We start from the raw sequence: 22,498 nt of genomic DNA on the forward strand, positions 1-22,498 counted from the left end.
GGAACTCAACTCCATTGTCACTCCTTATGGCTTTGACAATTTTTCCATATTGTGTTTCAACTAGCTTGACAAAATCCTGCATGAGACCTCTAGCTTCCCCTTTGGTCTTCATAAGGAAGATCCAAGTGTGCCTAGAGTGATCATCTATAACAGTTAGGAAGTATTTGTGGCCATGTAGGGATGTGTCCCCAATAGGTCCCCATATGTCCATGTGGATAAGGTCAAAAACTTGACTAGACCTGTTATTGTGACTGACATAAGGGAGCCTACTCTGTTTGCCATAGTGACAATGTTCACAAACTATAGAAGGATCATGCTTTATGTAAGAGTAATGTTTACAAATGGAGTTCAAAATGTCATTGGAGGGGTGTCCTAGCCTAAAATGCCACAAATCAAAACAGGGGTCAGTGTGTGCTAAATTCACAGATCCTTTATTGCTTGTCCATGTGTTCCCTTTGATTACATATAAGTTGTCCTTCATTTCAGCAAGTCCAATCATCCTCAAGGTAGTCATATCCTGGATACAACATTTTAAAGCATCAAAAATTAGTTTATAATTCATAGATTTTGTTAGTTTCTGGACAGAAATCAAGTTGTACTTAAATTCTGGTACATGTAGGACATCATGCAATATTATTGAGTTTGAGATTATAATAGTTCCTGCAGCCTTTGCCAAAATGGTTGACCCATTTGGCAAGCCAATGATTATGGGTTTAATTGAGTGGTAAGAAGTGAACTCACTCAAATTTGGACAGACATGGTCTGTAGCACCAGTGTCCAAGACCCAAGGAGAGATATTACCTGAGATTTCCTGGTTGCCTTGAGGCTCACTGTCTAGGCAGGTTGGCATGATGCTCAATTGGTTTACATTGTGGCTGCTTCCTTCATTTGTCTCAATACAGTTCTTCAGCAGGGAGGCTAATTGTGCATATTGTTTTGCTCCAAACTTGTAATTCTTTGCTCCTTTAACTTGTGGGTCAAGGCTCTGGGTATTTGTGCTTTGTTGTGCCAAGTCTTCACTAATTGCATTGTTTATCACGTTGCTTGGCTGCCTTGAAGAGTCTTGTTGCCAATTGGGTGGAAACCCATGCTTGAAGTAGCATGTTTCCACTGTGTGCCTCTCCTTTCCACAGTGAGTGCATACTTTGACATTGTTTGCTTTTGTGAACCTTCCTGATCCTCTGCCTCTGCCTTGATTAGTGCCTCCTCTAGGTGCTGAGTTTCTTGGTTTCCAAGATTGTGCATTGTTACCAAAAGTGCCTTGATTCCTTGAGTCATTGAACAAAGCTTTAGAATTAATTGCTCCTGGATATTGTTGCCTTTCTTGTTGTATGACCAGGGAGAACACTTTGTTGATGCCAGGTAGGGGCTCCATCAGGAAGATTTGTGACCTTGTTGTGTTGAATTCTTCATTGAGGCCTTTTAGGAAGCATATCACATATTCGTTTTCTCGGTATGATTTCATTTTGTCAAGGACCCAACATTTGCATCTGAATTCACACACACAGTATGGTAAAGGTCTTAATGCCTCAAGCTCTTCCCACTGTGTTTTCAGGTCTGTGAAGTACTTGGAGACACTTCTGTCAGCTTGCTTGATGGAGTGCAAATCTTGAAGGAGATCAGACATTCGAAAGTAATCCCCTTTTGAAAATCTATCCTTCAAGTCTTGCCATAGGTCTTGAGCATTCTCAATGTAGATGATGCTTTCTGATATTTCTGGTGTGAGGCATCTAGTGATCCATGATATGACCATGGTGTTGCAACGCTCCCATGTGTCGTATTCTGGATCAGATTTTCTTGGTGCAAGTATCGTGCCATCTGCAAATTTGTATTTGTTCTTGGAGAGGAGGGCCCTCCTCATGGCCCTGCTCCATGATTGGTAGTTAGAGCCATCTAGTGGTGTTGTCACTAGCATTGAGCCTGGGTTATCTCCAGGGTGAAGAAAGAATGGATTTTTCAAATCATTGTTGTTGTAGACTGGTTGAGACTCTCTTTCTGATTGATTAGAAGGTGAGTCTGCCATTTTGTTTTGGTTGTTGGTGAAGGAAGAAGGAAGAAGGTATGGTTTCTCTTTGTCTTGCCTAGCCACCTGGTGCCTTTGTCTTTGGTGATGGTTCTGGCTCATGTTATAATATGTTATTAAGTTTTTGAATGGAATACCTCATAATACTTCTTTTATTTTCCTTGATTATAGAAGTGAATGAGCACTTCTATATATAACAAGTTTGTTGCTTCAAGAGCAAGCAACTAACTATTAACAACTTTTGGAGCCAAATTAACTCATAACAACCTATAGCAAAAAGCTTCTAAGAAGCATCTAGAAGCCAAAGGAACAATAAAAGCCTGTGAGAAACGCTTAATGAGAAAAAGGGCTCAGCCCAAAAGGAATGTGTGCGCCATGGCTCGGTCAAAGCTGATGCGCCATGGCCAACCAGGATTGGTGCGCCCATGATGCACTCAGGCTAGCAGATATGGTCAGTACGCCTGAGGCATGACGCCTGGGCATTTATGCGCCTCGGTCATGATGCGCCCAGACTTGGAAGACACGGTCAGGGCGCCTCGGTCAGAAAGCTGGTTGTGCGCCTCAGGCTGATGCACATTGGGCGATGCACTGTGTTGGTTGAGCTTCTCATTTCTTCGGTCATGAATCATAATTCCTCGGTCAACATTGGTTTTTCCTCGGTCATGTGGTGCTATTGGTCGGTGGATTTTGAGTTTGGCTTGATGAATTTTGACTTTGGCTTGGTTAAGTTGTGTGGGAGTTTCATCTTGGTGAGGTGTACTTGTTGGTGACTTTAATACTATATTTTCTTATTAACCATCTTACAACTACGTACAACTTACAACCCACAACCAATTTTCTGCAACTTCTTTTGGGTTAAGGATGAAGGCCCAACAATTTCAAGTTAGAATTAGAACTCAAATATATTTTTTGTTTTTTGGTACTACTAAATGTATTTATTCATCTTTTTGTAAGGAATTAATCCTTTTTGGAAAATGTAATTGTCTCTTAACAAGTGTCGCTCACAAGAATCGAATATTTGATTGTTCTAGAATTTAGTATCTTACATTACTAGACTAATGTTTTGTTAGAAAATAATGGTTGATTTAAAAAAAATATTTAGGGGTCAATTTCAAATCGACTACTATTTACATGCAGTAATAAAAACATATTTACTGTAATTATAATATCGAAGTTCAAATCTCTCATATAAATCTAACAACTTTTCTTGGCTCTACTTTTTTAATTTATTTATTTTGAATATCTCTTCGTTATGCAAGCATGAAGACCTTCTTCACATTTTTTGTTTGTTTATGTTAAATAAGAAAATTCGTGAGGTGTCAGAATGACTCAAGCTTTATTATTTCAAGTGTTACATTACTGGGATATACATGGGTTATGTGTAATTTTGTTTTGAAAAAAATGAGAAATTAGAATAATAAAGTAATAAGTGACATTTTATTTAGAATAACATTATTTCATTTCAAAAACCAAGACCCTAAACTCAAAAGTTTGTTTATTTTCATGATAGTAAAAACACAGTTTTGTCTGATATACCTTAACTAATGTTGATAGTTTTGAAAGTTTAAAATGGGACTGCTGAAAGAAATCCACCTATCTGGACTGTTAGTCTGTTCCATGACAATTGTCATCTTGGATACACATTGGACCATAACACAACTTTTGAATTTAATCACCAGCCTAAACAAGCCTTGTACTTTTCGGGACTATATCTTCTATTTCAAAAAATGTATTACTCTATGTGCTATTTATTTATGATTGGTTAAAAATATATATTTAAATATTTTTCTGATTAATCATAAATAGTGATATATGAAATGACACATTTTTTGAGACAGAAGATATCAATAGAAAGTTTTTATTGTTGAAGGTAAGATACTTGGTAGTTTTCTTAATTACAAACAAGCATGAATGGACCTAGTTGATTTCTTTCTCACCAAACATGTGTTTTATATATAGAATATATAGGAAACACAACATGTTTATAATAAATGTATAGATAGACTTTAACAAAAGTATGCTCCTAGTAACTACTATGGAATATGGATATGGAAGGCTTTAAGTTCTCAGCTTTTAAAGCAAGCCAAACCAAGACCCATTTACTTGCATAGTTGCATGAAATTAAACAAATTGCAATAAAAGTTCCAACTGCGACTTACTCTTTTCGTATTTATAAAAAAATCAAACATAATAAAAGAATTAAGTAAGAGTAATGTTCAAATTTATACATCACATATTAGATGGATGGGTTCATCTTCTATGGATGTAGTTGTAAACTTATAATCAAGTCATAACATTAATTGGTTTAAGTCTAAATAAATAACCCGATTAAAATATCAATAGGCTATAAAAAGTGTTCAAAAACAATATATGATCTTTTAATAAACAACACAAGACATGATAATAATATATAACAAATACTTCAATTTGCAAAAATTTGCACGTCGTGCATAAATTGAAGCCCACAAAACGTATAGCGAAAGTGTAATGATTACGCAAGTTAAGGTTAATTAGCTCAACTGATACATCAAATTAATTGGCACAGAGAATTTAAATTTGAATGGAATGAAAAACCACCCACGTCCTAGACTTTTTAGTTAATACTTAATCCTAATATCTTGAAATTCTGTCTTGTCCATTTATTCGGTATGTGGCATGGATCCAAAACGAACAAGTAGACTTGAAAGTTCAATTGAAAATGATAACTAATAGCATAGGCAGCATATACCACTGATCATTTCCCTGTTATAAATAGGGCTTCAAAAACCTTTGCTAAAAACCATAACTTAAATTAATAATGTCCAACCAAAACTCTCTCCCCCTCTATGAAAAATGTTGGTACAAGCACAATTTTAAACGGGTAATGGATGTGTTGATTTTGTTCCTCCTCTTATTGCTTCTTTGTTATCGCGTTATATCTATCAACAACTACTCTATCCCTTGGTTCGTTGCCTTGGTATGCGAATCATGGTTCACGTTTTCTTGGATTTTCATCTTCACAACCCAATGGACTCCTGCAATAGTCAAAACCTACCCAGATCGTCTCTTACAAAGGTATCTAGTTATTAACTGTATCATTATAATTGTGTACTTATTATTGTGACTATATATCGTATTTAACTACCTATTTCTTGTGTATTCTATGGTTTCTCATTACTATATGAGATTATAATCATTATTATAGTTATCTATCTATACTTGTTTATAATAACCTTAGTAACATACAAAGCTGTAACATTTTTTGGTGTCTCTTTTTTTATTATAAATTATCACTAATTAGTTATGCTTTGTAACTTATGCTGATAAAAACATATTGATGATATGATATTTATTATCCATTAAACGTTTATTATATCAAAAACAGATTAACATGAAAATTAAAAAAAAAAGTTTATCTCTCTCTAAAAAAGAGATTGATATCTAATGTTTGTGTGTAAATATTTATACACATTCATTACATTATTCATCATTTATTATTTTTTATAGAGTATTAAACATAAATAGTGAATAATGTAATGAAATTGTATAAAACTTATGTGCATACATTTTTCTCTTATAAAAAGTGTGATATCTATGTGTTACTAATGTAAATATTTGTACACACTTATTATATTACCATTCATTTATATTATTTTTTTACAAAATTAATAATAATTAAATATAAATAGTGAATAATAAAATAATAATATATAAAACTCATACAATAAATATATATTTGACATTTTTTATCAACTATTCTCTCACTTATTTTGTAAGAAGCAAACTGAAAATACATAAATAAAAAAGGAAAAATAAGACCAGGACAACAAATTATGTCATGATGTTGATAAAACATTTTCCATAATATAATAACTGAGTTGTGTTAGCAGTGTGCAAGAGCTTCCACGTGTGGATTTATTTGTGACAACAGCAGATGATGTGCTTGAACCACCTATAATCACAGTGAATACTGTTCTGTCTCTGTTAGCACTTGATTACCCAGCTCAAAAGCTAGCTTGTTATGTTTCTGATGATGGTTGTTCTCCTCTCACTTTCTACGCTCTTCAGCAAGCCTCACATTTTGCCAAGTTTTGGATACCTTTTTGTAACAAGTACCATGTCCAAATTAGAGCTCCATTCAGGTACTTCTGTGAAGAGCATGAAGCCTCCTCCTACCAAAACTCAACACCAAAATTTAGAGAGGAATGGTTATGGATGAAAGTAAGTGTTTGATATATAAAGTTAAAATGAAAAATCCTCGTATCAAATTAGCTTTAAATCTTCATTCTAAGGAACTGACATTTGTCTGAGCAAGATGGTATTAATGATTGGTTCTTAAGTCATAAATGTCATTTTCATTTCAGGAAATGATTCATGAGCTAATTTGTTAAGATACTATATCATTTAGAGAGAAAAATGTATTGATTGTGTCATTTGTATTATTTAACATTTATATTTAATCAATTATTATTGACTCTTAAGAATAATAATACAAACGAATGGTAGATAATGTAATGTTAGTGTATAAATCTTTATACTAATAATACATAAATATTACACTCTATCATTTAATTGATACTAATCATTTATTATCCTATAAAATCATCATAGATATCATCTTAAACACAAGCAAGAGACATGTGATAAATTACTTATTTATGAACAAGGTATAACATTATGTATGGAGAATTTATAAACTGATATTTCAGAGAATATATTAATTTTCTTTAAAAGTAAGAGTCAGAAACGATTCTCGAACAAAATTAGGCATAAGTGACATGTGATTCTGAGTTGGCAGGAGAAGTATGATAATCTTTGCCGCAAAATAGAAGAGGCGTCCCGTAAATCAATTCCTTGGCAACCTGATGGAGAATTTGCAGTATTTTCAAACACTGACCGCAAAAATCATCCAACCATAATACGGGTAATCACTGAATTGACATTTCTGTGCATTTTGTATTCAATGGCTATTTTATGGGCAATAATATTTTTAGAGTAACGCTAAATCCTCCAATTAATTATGCTAATTATAAAAGGATAATATATGTCACTTGTAAATCAATTATTAATGAATAAGTATATATATTATTTTTTGTGGTAGAAGGATTTAGTAGGAGAATATATCGTTTTCCATATTTTTGTACGAAGAAAATGGAAATATATTTCATACCATGGACTATATATTTCATCCCAATTGCACTGACTCATTCTTAATTTGTCTTTTATATCTTTGTCAAATGCATCCTTAGGTAGCTTTACAAATATATTTTTGACAGTTCTAATAATATCCAACCTAATGCCAATTGTAGCATTTTTTAATTTTTTGGAATTTTAGCTTACATTAGAGAATTGTTAATAACTGAACTGAGGGTCGTTTAAGGTAGAGAAAAGACGGATGTTATCTTTGATATAATATATTTAGTATTATAAAAACTAGTGAATGATTATCTTAATATTCAATAAGATTCTCCCTTATTCGTCAATAATATAATAATAATGAAAAAAATCTTATTTGACATTGTTAATTTGTAAGGTTATATGGGACAAGAAGGAAGGGCTTTCTAATGGGTTGCCACATTTGATCTACATATCTAGAGAGAAGAGACCAAACCACCCACATCATTTCAAAGCTGGTGCCATGAATGTATTGGTAAGATATTTTCTTCTTTAATCTTAATATATCCAAAATATGATCATTTCACATTTTCCAATTGTAATTTCAGACAAGAGTCTCTGGATTGATGACCAATGCTCCATTCATGCTGAACGTGGATTGTGACATGTATGTAAATAATCCAAACATTGTTCAGCATGCAATGTGCATTTTGCTTGATTCCATTGGAGAAAAAGAAGTTGCATTTGCTCAATGTCCCCAACAATTTTATGGTGGACTTAAGGACGACCCTTTTGGAAATCAAATGGTGGTTATGTTTAAGGTATGGATAACTAAAAACTTAAGATAAATTAATATGATTTGCTGCTACAATATATCCTAAAGTTCTAATTTTTTGGGTACCCTTTTAAGTACATTGGGGCTGGACTAGCAGGACTTCAAGGACCTTTCTATGGGGGAACAAACTGCTTCCATAGAAGAAAAGTTATCTATGGCCTTTATCCATATAACATAGAAAAGGGTACTTATAACTATATATTGGCTATGCCATTGTTTCCAATTTTTAAGGATACAGTATTAAATCTGAGAATTATTTTATGTTTAGTCCTTGTAGCTGATCTTGCAGGAAACATTATATCTGAGAAGGAGTTAAAACAAAAATTTGGAGGTTCAGATGAGCTTGTGAAATCAGTTGCTGATGCTTTAGAAGGGAGAAATTATTCACCTCATGATGATATTAATGTTTCCAACGCTCTTGAGGCAGCAAGTCAAGTTGCTAGTTGTGGATATGAATATGCCACTGGATGGGGCCAACAGGTCTGCAATAGAAATATAACATATGTTAGATTACCCAAAGCAATGTTATTCTATATTTATAATTTTGGAATAACATGCATTAAAAATTATTTACCAAGTCCACAAGTAAATGCTACCACAAGTCCACAAGTAATTTATTAACTACAAGTTAATAAACATGTGGGTTTATTGAAATAAGTCTTCACATCACAATGGTTGTAATAGATCGGTTTTGAATCAAGAACAAGCAAGAGCCAATTAAAATAATCCATCATTTCAATAAGTTACAACCATATTAACTAGTATTTGATAAATCACTTGTGTTATCTTATAATCTATATTCACTCTACCTGTTATTGAAATATTTTTCCCCTTTTCCATCTGATAATAAAATTGAAAGTTGGCGTGGTTGTTTGTGAATTTAAGGTAGGTTGGATATATGGATCAATAACAGAGGATGTTCAAACAGGGCTTACAATACATAGAAAGGGATGGAGATCAGAAATGTGTACACCAAACCCAACTGGATTCACAGGAAGTGCACCAATAGGACTACCAACTGCAATGACCCAACAAAAGAGATGGACCACAGGAATGGTTGAGATTTTCTTTAGCAGACATTCTCCTATTATTGCAACCCTTTTTGGTAACCTTCCATTTAGGATGTTCTTGGCATATATGTGGATTATTGATTGGGGCTTGCGTTCACTCCCTGAAACATGCTATGTCTCTCTCCTCACATATTGCATCATTACTAACTCCAATTTCTTGCCTAAGGTAAGCATTAAATAATACACCCAATATTATTTACTCCACGTTATACTAACTTCATTTCATTTACGAGTTGAATTTTGGAGGAAGAAATAAAAAAAAATGTAAGGTTTTAGAACATTAAAGTACACTTGTGAGATGAATATGAAACATTTCATTTCCATTATTTTTCTTCCAATACTCAATTCTCAATCAAACTTTTAAACCAAACAATACTCATTTCCATTATGAGATAGAAACTTGTTGTAACCGGCAAACACACAACCTAACAGAAATTAGTAGGGTGATGAAATATAATTGGTTATACCAATAAAAAAATTTCAAAAGCTAAAAGGGTAAGAAATATCTATATAACCTATAGGTGAACTTTATATTTCTCGTTTCCTATATCTAAGAAATAACATATATCAATAGATAAATATAGATATAGAGGTTAACTGTATTTTTTCTTTTTAATCCAGGGGTCAGGTCTATGGATTCATGTAACTATTTTCATAATTCAGATGGTATGCGCTTTATCAGAGTACTTAGCAACAGGTCTATCAATCAGAGCATGGTGGAACAATCAAAGGATGTCAAGAATAAGAGCAACAACTGCTGGATTTTTAGGATTTTTGAGTGCTTTATTTAAGCTTCTTAGGATATCAGACACTGTCTTTGATATAACAAGGAAAGATGAAAACCCTTTTGGGAATGGTATACATGATTCAGATGCTGGAAGATTTACATTCAATGAATCACCAGTGTTTGTACCTGCCACTACCATTTTGCTATTGCAGTTGATAGCACTATCTATAAAGTTGTTGGGGTTGCAACCAATTAAGAGTGGAAATAATGAGTGTGGTATAGGTGAGATGTTGTGTAGTGCATATTTGATAATATGTTATTGGCCTTTTTTGAGAGGGTTATTTCAAAGGGGTAAATATGGTATTCCATTACCTACAATATGCAAGTCAGCATCTCTGGCGTTTCTATTTGTGCACCTATGTAAATGGACTATTGTGAGTTGATGTAATCTTGAAACTAGAAACAAGATAAGTCTTGATTATACCAATAAGTGAAAATGTTTGTTAGGTTGATTAAGTTTCTTGAAATTCAATAAATACAATACATTAGGTTGATTAAGTTTCTTGAAATTCAATTTGTTTTTGTAACTAGTTTGACTTACTTTTATACATTTTTGTCTTAAATCCATATATATCATTAGAACTATGATATATTGTCCCAAATATTGTCTTCCACTAAAGAAAATATGATAAAATTCATTATTTTATTTATTTTGACTTCAACTGTGACACATAATTTAGGACAACAATTCTTCTATAATCTTTTCTAACAAAATAATACTTTACCCAGATGAAGAAAAATAGAAAAGAAATTGAAAGTAAACAATTACAGAAAAAACAGTTATCTGAGATATAAAAAAACGAGGCAGACTGACATTGAAGTGAAAATACACCTAAAGACTAAAAGACAAAGACATTTTTATCCCTTTAATTTATATTAAATTATATTTTTATCCTTAAATATACATTAAAAAAATCTAATTGTCCTCTCCATTCTAGTTCTAAAAGAACATAAGGATCGTTGCACTTGTAAAGAAGTTAGATTTAAAAGCACAAACCAGAAAGGAGGGTCTTTTTGAAGAAGCAGAAGCTACCAACATCTTAGTTTAACTTTAACCACTTCACTCTGACAACTTCTTCTACAGTGGTTGATCATTATTTCACACCCATCACTTGTTTCTCTGTCTATATTCTAGTTCTTGAGAGAGACATGTCAGTGAAGGTTGTTCTTTTCAGTGTGGGTTTGGGAGTGGTGGCACTTTGTATAGTAGGTTAAATTGTGGGCCCCCCTCTCTATTGGCATTTTATGGAAGGTTTTGGTACATCATCTTATTGTGATCCCTGTCTCTGTGATTGTTCTTCACAACCTATTCTTTCTATTCCTTAAGGTACTTCCTTTTCTACTTCCCATTTTTATAGATCTGCTTTCATCATTTACTCAATTACCCAGCTTCATATTTCTTCAAAAAGTTCATCTTTTCTTAATTGGGTCATCGTATCCTGGGTTTGGATCACAACAAGTAAACGTTTTTGAGATCTGGGCTCTATATGGGAATTATTTTTTTGTTTTGATTGGAAAAAATGGATATTAGTTCAGTCATGGAAATTGAAGCTTGACACCTATCTGCATTAGCATTTAGCAAGTTAATCCTTAACCTTCTCATTATATGTTCTAGTATGAGTAATTTGATGAATATCTTATTTTTATAGTGTTATAGCATCTTTATGTTTAGTCCTTGTAGCTGATCTTGCAGGAAACATTATATCTGAGAAGGAGTTAAAACAAAAATTTGGAGGTTCAGATGAGCTTGTGAAATCAGTTGCTGATGCTTTAGAAGGGAGAAATTATTCACCTCATGATGATATTAATGTTTCCAACGCTCTTGAGGCAGCAAGTCAAGTTGCTAGTTGTGGATATGAATATGCCACTGGATGGGGCCAACAGGTCTGCAATAGAAATATAACATATGTTAGATTACCCAAAGCAATGTTATTCTATATTTATAATTTTGGAATAACATGCATTAAAAATTATTTACCAAGTCCACAAGTAAATGCTACCACAAGTCCACAAGTAATTTATTAACTACAAGTTAATAAACATGTGGGTTTATTGAAATAAGTCTTCACATCACAATGGTTGTAATAGATCGGTTTTGAATCAAGAACAAGCAAGAGCCAATTAAAATAATCCATCATTTCAATAAGTTACAACCATATTAACTAGTATTTGATAAATCACTTGTGTTATCTTATAATCTATATTCACTCTACCTGTTATTGAAATATTTTTCCCCTTTTCCATCTGATAATAAAATTGAAAGTTGGCGTGGTTGTTTGTGAATTTAAGGTAGGTTGGATATATGGATCAATAACAGAGGATGTTCAAACAGGGCTTACAATACATAGAAAGGGATGGAGATCAGAAATGTGTACACCAAACCCAACTGGATTCACAGGAAGTGCACCAATAGGACTACCAACTGCAATGACCCAACAAAAGAGATGGACCACAGGAATGGTTGAGATTTTCTTTAGCAGACATTCTCCTATTATTGCAACCCTTTTTGGTAACCTTCCATTTAGGATGTTCTTGGCATATATGTGGATTATTGATTGGGGCTTGCGTTCACTCCCTGAAACATGCTATGTCTCTCTCCTCACATATTGCATCATTACTAACTCCAATTTCTTGCCTAAGGTAAGCATTAAATAATACACCCAATATTATTTACTCCACGTTATACTAACTTCATTTCATTTACGAGTTGAATTTTGGAGGAAGAAATAAAAAAAAATGTAAGGTTTTAGAACATTAAAGTACACTTGTGAGATGAATATGAAACATTTCATTTCCATTATTTTTCTTCCAATACTCAATTCTCAATCAAACTTTTAAACCAAACAATACTCATTTCCATTATGAGATAGAAACTTGTTGTAACCGGCAAACACACAACCTAACAGAAATTAGTAGGGTGATGAAATATAATTGGTTATACCAATAAAAAAATTTCAAAAGCTAAAAGGGTAAGAAATATCTATATAACCTATAGGTGAACTTTATATTTCTCGTTTCCTATATCTAAGAAATAACATATATCAATAGATAAATATAGATATAGAGGTTAACTGTATTTTTTCTTTTTAATCCAGGGGTCAGGTCTATGGATTCATGTAACTATTTTCATAATTCAGATGGTATGCGCTTTATCAGAGTACTTAGCAACAGGTCTATCAATCAGAGCATGGTGGAACAATCAAAGGATGTCAAGAATAAGAGCAACAACTGCTGGATTTTTAGGATTTTTGAGTGCTTTATTTAAGCTTCTTAGGATATCAGACACTGTCTTTGATATAACAAGGAAAGATGAAAACCCTTTTGGGAATGGTATACATGATTCAGATGCTGGAAGATTTACATTCAATGAATCACCAGTGTTTGTACCTGCCACTACCATTTTGCTATTGCAGTTGATAGCACTATCTATAAAGTTGTTGGGGTTGCAACCAATTAAGAGTGGAAATAATGAGTGTGGTATAGGTGAGATGTTGTGTAGTGCATATTTGATAATATGTTATTGGCCTTTTTTGAGAGGGTTATTTCAAAGGGGTAAATATGGTATTCCATTACCTACAATATGCAAGTCAGCATCTCTGGCGTTTCTATTTGTGCACCTATGTAAATGGACTATTGTGAGTTGATGTAATCTTGAAACTAGAAACAAGATAAGTCTTGATTATACCAATAAGTGAAAATGTTTGTTAGGTTGATTAAGTTTCTTGAAATTCAATAAATACAATACATTAGGTTGATTAAGTTTCTTGAAATTCAATTTGTTTTTGTAACTAGTTTGACTTACTTTTATACATTTTTGTCTTAAATCCATATATATCATTAGAACTATGATATATTGTCCCAAATATTGTCTTCCACTAAAGAAAATATGATAAAATTCATTATTTTATTTATTTTGACTTCAACTGTGACACATAATTTAGGACAACAATTCTTCTATAATCTTTTCTAACAAAATAATACTTTACCCAGATGAAGAAAAATAGAAAAGAAATTGAAAGTAAACAATTACAGAAAAAACAGTTATCTGAGATATAAAAAAACGAGGCAGACTGACATTGAAGTGAAAATACACCTAAAGACTAAAAGACAAAGACATTTTTATCCCTTTAATTTATATTAAATTATATTTTTATCCTTAAATATACATTAAAAAAATCTAATTGTCCTCTCCATTCTAGTTCTAAAAGAACATAAGGATCGTTGCACTTGTAAAGAAGTTAGATTTAAAAGCACAAACCAGAAAGGAGGGTCTTTTTGAAGAAGCAGAAGCTACCAACATCTTAGTTTAACTTTAACCACTTCACTCTGACAACTTCTTCTACAGTGGTTGATCATTATTTCACACCCATCACTTGTTTCTCTGTCTATATTCTAGTTCTTGAGAGAGACATGTCAGTGAAGGTTGTTCTTTTCAGTGTGGGTTTGGGAGTGGTGGCACTTTGTATAGTAGGTTAAATTGTGGGCCCCCCTCTCTATTGGCATTTTATGGAAGGTTTTGGTACATCATCTTATTGTGATCCCTGTCTCTGTGATTGTTCTTCACAACCTATTCTTTCTATTCCTTAAGGTACTTCCTTTTCTACTTCCCATTTTTATAGATCTGCTTTCATCATTTACTCAATTACCCAGCTTCATATTTCTTCAAAAAGTTCATCTTTTCTTAATTGGGTCATCGTATCCTGGGTTTGGATCACAACAAGTAAACGTTTTTGAGATCTGGGCTCTATATGGGAATTATTTTTTTGTTTTGATTGGAAAAAATGGATATTAGTTCAGTCATGGAAATTGAAGCTTGACACCTATCTGCATTAGCATTTAGCAAGTTAATCCTTAACCTTCTCATTATATGTTCTAGTATGAGTAATTTGATGAATATCTTATTTTTATAGTGTTATAGCATCAGCGCCCATGGCCTAATGGATAAGGCGCTTGACTTCTAATCAAGCGATTGTGGGTTCGAGTCCCACTGGGCGTGTATCAAACTTTTTTGCCGATTGTAGCTTTTGATTTGATAAATCTAAATTTGTAAAAATACCTTATTTTGTAATCAATTGTTTATGTGCTTTATTAAATATAACCAGATAAATGATAGCTTCATTTTTTGTACTATGGCAGCAATTCGTGTTCCAATTGAATCTGTGGTTTTGTCATATTTTGGTTCTCCACTCTCTTAATTTAAATGCAAACCGCTTATTTCAGCTTATTTCTTTGTCTTTCTTCAGGGCTCAGCAATGCTTCACTTGGTTTCTATATCTCATTGTTATCTCTTTTTTCATGCAATACAAATGTGTATGGTTGTAGAGGAGTTGAAGTAACATTAACAGATGTTTAAGCCTTGTATTCATATATTGTACTGGATAAACCTTGATTGGAATACCCTCCTAATGAGAAAAGGCTTTGTTCTTATTGTAGTAGATAAACCTCTGCTAGCAAATGACATGAAAGCACTAGAACATAAATTTTCTTTGCCCTGCAGCTGTTTTATCACAAAACATGTTGCTTTTATGGGTGTTTTCCTGATTCAACTTCCTTCACTGACAGTTTTCCTTTTCTTGATTGGAATTGTTAATCAGGCTGCGCAAAGCATGATCAAGAAGTGAGGGGAGACACTGAAAATAATTTCGCTGAATTATTGTCTGAAGAACTAAAGTTACGGTAGAATGAAGCTACTGAAACTCAGCATCATGCTGACACGGCTCTGCTTGAGGCAAAGAAGATCACATCTCAATATCAGAAAGAAGCAGATAAATGTAATTCAGGGATGGAAATATGCGAGGAGGCGAGGGAGAAAGCTGGATTGGCAATAGTAGCTCAGAAGAAGCTAACTGCGTTGTGGGAACTTAGAGCTCGTCAGAAAGGATGGAAAGAAGGGGTTGCCACTCATGGGAATGTTCAGTATGCTTAGATATATTGCATCATTGCATGGCTTCATGGAGTGGTTTTTGGATTATAATTTTCAAACAAGTCATTTTGCAGGCTGGTAATAGAGAACGGTAGTAGTAGTAGTAGTAGTAGTTCCACTATCTTGTTTGGAAGCTAGAAATCATTAGATTTGTGATTATATTTTACATAAGAAAGCATTTTTCCACTGCCTTGTTTTTTAAGCTTTAGGTTTGAAACTGTTTCAGATTGTTGCTTATTTGTTTTACTAATTAAGCATTGTTCGAAAAAACTTTGGTTCAGTTGGGCTTATCTAATAGAATGAGTTGGATGTTTCAGTTAATATAACTTGATAAGCTTTTAGGTCTGCATGCCAGTGCAATTTATCAGAGGGCAATGAATGTCATAATTCATGATATGATTGACAAATTTAGATGTATTTGAAGAGAATATGTTAACACCATTTGTCAATTTAGAATTCACAAGCAACTTTCTCAATCTATTTGACAGAATGAATCAGATAAATAACTTGTGGACGAGATTTAAACCACCAAATCTGAAGTGATATTTGCTTTCTCCAACCAAAATGAATAATAACAGCCTTGTTACTCACTTCAATGCTTTTTTGGACTTGTTTCAGTAGTAAAATCCCATCTGAAAAATAAAACATAGATTATAAATAAGAGCATCAAGGCCAAGATATATATGAGCTGATAATGAATAAATCAGCATGTTAAATTAGTATTTATTTTTAGACTACTAAATTGTTAGTAAAATGAGTGAAAGAAATAGTAGCCCATGCACCAATATAATGCCAGATTATTCTCTAGCCTCTCTAAGTTACTATCCCAAAAATAATGGAGAAGTTCATCATCACAGGGTTATGACTACGAGCAAAGGAATTTTTTTTGAGTCTTTTCTGAAAAGAAATAAAAGCAAGAAATACCAATGAAATGGACATCCATCCATCCATCCATCACAAATAGACAAGAACAGTACTACATAGAGAAATCTTGAAGAGCACTTACCAAACCATTTTATGATTCCTGAATGGAAGAATGAATTGATTAAGTGTCTAAACTGCTCCACTTATAGCATCATCAACATGTGGAAGGCATATGGCAAGATCATCCAAGTTGGAGCAGCTTTGAATGCTCAATCCTTTCTCATTGGCCAAATGCAATAAACATATGAAGCACAAATGAGGAGAGATGTCACTAATAGCTGCAGCAGCATTGCACTCGCCAGGAAAATTGGCCAACATATTCTTGAAAGATACTGTTCCATTTTGATCCTTTGGAATGAAGAAATGGTTAGAAAACAAATCAATGCAACTGAATCCTAAAGAAGAAAGTTGAAATAACAAAATATGTCATGAAGAATGGCAGCAAACAGAAAAAGAATCAGAACTCTTACCATTCACCCGCAAAGAGAAAGAATTTAAATTGAGTATGTATAAGACATACAATAGCATGACAACGATATACAATAGAATGCAACTAAGTCCTAAATAAGAAAATTGAAATGGCAAAGTATGTGATGAAGAAAGACCAATTATAGCAAGCATTTCCCTTTATTGAGGGAACAACTGGATAACAAATATGTTGTACAAGGCAGTCTTAAAGTAATGGAGAATAAATCTTCTTATACCTGAAGAGGCAATTTAGCAGATTCTTGAACATGGTCCCATAGAGTAATTTTCAGTGCCTGAACATCAATTCGTTTAGATGTTTTGTCATACTGGACTTCAATTTTATTGACCTGTGTTATTTGGAAATTAGCATGTACATTCTAAATGCAAAATATTTGTCCAGAAATTCATGATAAGGAATATATATGTATTGATAAAAGCTGTTATCCTTTCATCAGAGTTTATAATACCAAGAATAGTTGGCAGATCAAGAGAAAATACAAAAAGCTATTAAATAAAAATTCATAAACCCACCTGACGAGGCTGAGTAATAAGAGTGCCAGAGTCCTCTATGTCACTATGAAAATCACCTTCATAGTCACCAGGTTCCCCACCACAAGCACTTCCATTATCCCATGAAGGGAATGCCTCATAGTCATTTGGTTGTTCTCTAGATCCATCTGCAAATACAGTGGAATATGAGATACAAGCTGGGGAGAGCTGAAAACATTCTAAAATGTTAGACAATATTGAAAAAAGGAATCATTGGAAGCAAATAGCACAAGATGTTACCTGAGAACCTTTTTGCCCTCCTTCCAAGACACTGGAGAAAGCATAGAAATCATGATTATAAATAAATAATATTACTCGAAGAGAGAAGTGCAAATCTACCTATATCTTAAACTACCTTCACATTGGGCAGAAGAAATAACTTGATAAGATCCTCTGGCTGATAGTGGCAGTCCTCTGGAAGTTTTGTATTGCAAGGCAGTCTACATTCAGGGAGCAGTAATGATTTCGGATTCTTGGGTGGAGCAAATATATCTGCCATTTTCTTCTCAAGAGAACTTGTGAAGTTTAAATCAACTTCAGCCTGTTTCTTGCTCCTTGGCTGCGTAGTTTTTAGGGTTGGCCCATCTTCATTAGTGGGATGAACCTCTGTGACTACAAAAAAGATTCTAAAAAAATTACCATACTAGATCCTTCAAAACACGAAACCATTATAATCCCTAATCAGCCTCCAAAACACACCTTTAGATTTTCGATACTTCCAATGATCAGGGCCAGCCCATGCATTTTGTTTTGAACTAAAACCTAGACTGAAAAATAAATACCCATCAACATTTTCAAATCTGTCGTCCATATCAGGGTCTTGACCTTGGGAAGGAAATCCCTCATTTTCCTACAAGATTGGGAAGTTATTTAAACAAGTCCATCATTCACTTATTAAAAAGATACAAAAATTATATTCTTAAAATCTCATCCAAGATAAACAAATGTTGTGGTAAAAACATAACAAAACCTCAAGGTAACTAGGAAAACTTGGATCAGCATCATTAGAGCCCAAATCAGCAACAAATGTTTGGTTATCATGATCATCAGTCCAGGCCGTGTAGTTCTCATATTCTACTCTGTCAGATTCAATTTCACAGTCAAAGGCTGCATCAAGATCTTCAGCTGAATTCTGGCCATCAATTTGAAAATTAGTGGGCCTTCGATTATTTTCATCGAATTGATTGACTATAGTCCTGATAGTTGGAGAAATTTCATCCTTCATACACATATCTGATACCATCTGGTCAACACAATCTACAAAGAAAAGTCAGCATAGTAAACAACTCCACATTTAGTGTTTCTATTTGTACATGTATTAACAGTTTCAAAAGGCAACACACCTTTCATAAAGGAAAGATCAATTGTATCATAAACATCATGTTGATTTTGACTTGCCATGCACCTTGCAGGCACTTCTTGTGAATCAAAGAGCACCCTACATCCACCATATACACCAAGATTATTCATTAAAAGACCTTTGGCTCCACCTTCATCAAACCGTGCTGTTGTCTGGCGATAGAGGGGATCAACAGCAAATGCAGCTGAAAAAATAAATATATCTTCAGCACAATCTCTAGTCCACACCTCAAACAAGTAATAATGGAAATAGAATAGATTTGGGGTCACCATCAAACTTCTTTACATTAAGAACCTCAAAAGATGATTCCAGTGTTGAGAGAGGTGACAACTGCATGAACAAACAATTGTTAGAACTGAACAGAAAGTTTGATTATCCAGTCAAGTTGAAAGACCCAGAGAGTATTAACCTTTTTGTTTGTCTCTTTCCTGCTTTCTTCTTGTCCACTTTCAACATTAGCCACCTCCAAAGGAGTCTCTGACATTATCCCAAGGGTTTAGAATTAAGAACAAAATATTATAAAAACCAAAGTAAATGTACAACACTCTGAAACCATTCAGACTTCAAACATTCATAAGAGATGAAGCACTAATTAAAACAAGAGCACTTGTTATACGATAGGGGATTGCCCACACCCACAAAACAGTCATAAAGTTCGCTACAAAAGCCCAAAATACAGAATGTATACTAGACTTGAAGAAGGGTAATAATTGTAACCTTGCTCAGCTTCTTGGCCTGCTCTGTTCATCCCACCAAGGACTTTATAAGCCTCAGAATGCACTGAATCCACCCTTAATGAATAAATTTTGACTCCAGCCTCAAGGGTGCAGCTTGCCTGCCCAAATAAAATCTTAGTGAGTATCTACACAAATATAACTTTGCTTCTAGTGCTATGGCTGTCAGATTGATTGAATATTCACCGATATAAGCTCATCTGTGCAATACAAAAACAAAGCAATGCTGCAGAATTTAGGGGTGGAGTGGGCCAATTGACTTGTGTCATTGCATATGGATTTCGAGTTATTGTGAAGGCCATCACCATTGCAATAAACTCTATAACAAACACCTTATGGATGATTAAACAATGACCTCTAGGGAATTGCTATGGTACCCTGATGGGTATGGTTATGGTATCCAGGGACAGATGCCAAACACTTTGTTGACCAGTTTATATTAAATGTATTAATTTATATTCAAAATAACCACAAGATGAGTCTCGGTGTGACACTGAGGTTGTTGCATTGTGACCTAGAAGTTACGGGTTCAAATACTGGATATAGACTCCCTACTCCGATAAGCTTGCAGACATTTAACATCCCAAACTCAACTAAGTGGGAGCCTGATACATTAGGTTACCCTAAAAAATAAACAACCAGTAATGGCCAATGAAATGCTTGATAGGTAATTAGGTACTATTAATAACTAGCCTAACTACACCCAAAAACCTAGTTCAAAAGGGGTCTGTTTGCGAGTTGGTTTATGGAGGACAGGGGAGGGAAGGGGAAGGCTTGGAAGACATGAAATACACTTGTCAGATGGCTCTCAAGCCTCCCTTTTCCCTTCTTTCCCCTCCAAAATCAAACTCGCAAACAAACCCTAAGGGGAGGGTTGTTTGCTCATATTCAACCCCATGTAGGAATTTATCACTTAACAGGCATTAACCCATGGGAAAAAAGAGATGGTTTCCAAAGTAAAACTCTGATGAGTCTGATCTCAAATATAATAATGACAAACTCACCATAATTTCTACCTATCCAGACACTTCAACCCAGATAGCACCAACTTCCAGAAGATACATAACATTATTTGCAGCCATCACAACTTTGTGAACCAAATCATGTACCAATTAACCACAACATACTTACCTTTTGAAAATTAGTCTCGGTACTATCACCTTCTTCTTCAGCCTTAATAATATCAGTGAGGTGATCGATCAAATTCAACCCCCAAGTGTTTTTCTGATTGATTTTCTGCACCCAAAAAGTAACACATCAAATTAAATCAAAATTAAACAAAATAAAATCAATATGTAGAGTGGCATCGAAGTTGAAGAATAAAGCTTTACATTTTCACTAGCGAGCTTGATGCAGTTTTGGAACAAATCGAGAATCTGCTGCTTGTCGAGGCAGGGATCAGAATCTTGAGATTGGGAATTCAAATTGGCAGCGACGTTCCTGCTGCGGATGGCGGCGGCGCGTGCAGCGCGTGCACGGGCACGTTCAAGCTGGTCGTCGTTGGAGCCCAAGAAGAAGGGGCTGGTAGGGGATTGGATGCGAGCGGCCATGGGTAGCCTCTGTTTCTGGCCACCCGGGTTAGGGCTTAGGGTTTCAGCCATGGAAGAAGAAGAAGAATAATGATTGTTGTTACGAAGACAGAGATTGTGTTTGGAAGTAGAAGAATTAAATGTGCAAAATGAGAATGGCGTGGTTTCCCTCCATTTTTTGTAATTTGAAATAGTGGTTTTCTTTTTCTCAAAGTGAACTTCCAACTGTGGAAGACTAGGGTGGTGATTTTTCAAAAAGTCAAAGAAAAGTGATTAAAAGGATAAATGATAATTAATTCAATTTTCTGGGAGGTAATCATTTATTTGATTTGGTTCCCTTTTTTTATAACTAAACTTTTGGTAAAGGAAATAAAAAATATGTTCTATTTTTGTGAGTAACATATTTATTGAGAAATAGACAGTTAATTAATTCAATTAGTTCTTTATCCATATGATAAAAAAATTGGTGGTATAAAAAAACCTAATTATTTATTTATGTAAAAAAATGATTAAAAAATATCATTGCATCATTCACTATTAATTTTTAATTATCATTGACTTTTAAAAATGCAAATGAATGGTAAATGATACACTAACTCTGTATAAATATTTACTATCAGTGCATAAATATTATGCTCTAATATACAAAATTTCAGAAATTCCATAATAAAAATATAGTTGTATTTTGTTTGAATAATTCCCTCACTAGTTTAAATATTAATCTATTAAAAAGAAAGTAATGAGGTACTTTTGCGATTCAACTGTGTCTAGCCTAAACTTATAAAAGGTGAGAGAGAAAAGAGAGCCATAAATAAATTCAAAGGTTAGACACTTAGGATTATCTTCTTACTTAGATAGGAGTAAAACAAATTACAAATTAGTTATGATTTTTTTTTACACCAAGAAAAACTTTAAAATATCAAAAAATGTAGAATCTACTACTATGATTCATTTAAACATATTGAAAAACTTCAAAACAAAAGCTCTACCGAATAACCTCCATTTCATTTTAAAAAAACAAAACTCATTCAACAACCTTGAGAATCCAAACCATTTATTTATAGTACTATAATCATTGCAATTGTTTGTCATTGATATTTTATAGTATTGATTAAGGATCCAAGTAGATATACCATGTTGGATCGAAGGTGAAGGAGTTGACAAGGCATAACAATGTTGGTATTTTAGGAATAAAATTTTGT

The 22,498-nt window shown here is 33.7% G+C and overlaps 3 protein-coding genes, 1 non-coding gene and 1 pseudogene across 8 annotated transcripts; 4 read left to right on the forward strand and 1 right to left on the reverse strand.

Moving 5' to 3' along the window:
- LOC109355225 (cellulose synthase-like protein H1) lies at positions 4,807-10,272 on the forward strand. 4 transcript variants are annotated; one of them, XM_019598250.1, is made up of 9 exons: positions 4,807-5,077; positions 5,890-6,223; positions 6,801-6,926; positions 7,536-7,652; positions 7,726-7,938; positions 8,028-8,136; positions 8,230-8,432; positions 8,838-9,188; positions 9,644-10,272. In XM_019598250.1, exons 1-9 carry the CDS (start codon positions 4,821-4,823, stop codon positions 10,190-10,192), a joined length of 2,259 nt encoding a protein of 752 aa, XP_019453795.1. In that variant the 5' UTR covers positions 4,807-4,820; the 3' UTR covers positions 10,193-10,272. The 4 variants fall into 4 exon arrangements, with proteins under 4 accessions (XP_019453795.1, XP_019453797.1, XP_019453796.1 ...); XM_019598252.1 differs by having other exon boundaries at positions 8,242-8,432; XM_019598251.1 differs by having other exon boundaries at positions 5,893-6,223.
- Positions 10,959-13,453, forward strand: LOC109354025 (cellulose synthase-like protein H2). The gene is made up of 4 exons (XM_019596380.1): positions 10,959-11,010; positions 11,482-11,693; positions 12,099-12,449; positions 12,905-13,453. The coding sequence occupies exons 1-4, from the start codon at positions 10,959-10,961 to the stop codon at positions 13,451-13,453; spliced, it is 1,164 nt and encodes a 387-aa protein (XP_019451925.1).
- LOC109355228 lies at positions 14,045-16,101 on the forward strand (annotated as a pseudogene).
- TRNAR-UCU lies at positions 14,733-14,805 on the forward strand. The gene has a single exon. It is a non-coding gene; the product is annotated as a tRNA-Arg (tRNA).
- On the reverse strand, positions 16,088-21,495 carry LOC109355226 (condensin complex subunit 2-like). 2 transcript variants are annotated; one of them, XM_019598256.1, is made up of 14 exons: positions 21,099-21,495; positions 20,899-21,003; positions 19,751-19,868; positions 19,443-19,510; positions 19,303-19,363; positions 19,017-19,217; positions 18,644-18,930; positions 18,373-18,523; positions 18,029-18,279; positions 17,914-17,944; positions 17,656-17,801; positions 17,361-17,471; positions 16,739-17,004; positions 16,088-16,364 (listed from the first exon to the last, which is right to left on the reverse strand). In XM_019598256.1, the coding sequence occupies exons 1-13, from the start codon at positions 21,366-21,368 to the stop codon at positions 16,786-16,788; spliced, it is 2,019 nt and encodes a 672-aa protein (XP_019453801.1). In that variant the 5' UTR covers positions 21,369-21,495; the 3' UTR covers positions 16,088-16,364; positions 16,739-16,785. The 2 variants fall into 2 exon arrangements, with proteins under 2 accessions (XP_019453801.1, XP_019453800.1); XM_019598255.1 differs by having other exon boundaries at positions 18,029-18,285; positions 21,099-21,493.

Source organism: Lupinus angustifolius, chromosome LG08, assembly GCF_001865875.1.
Source record: "Lupinus angustifolius cultivar Tanjil chromosome LG08, LupAngTanjil_v1.0, whole genome shotgun sequence".
Taxonomy (NCBI): Eukaryota; Viridiplantae; Streptophyta; class Magnoliopsida; order Fabales; family Fabaceae; genus Lupinus; species Lupinus angustifolius.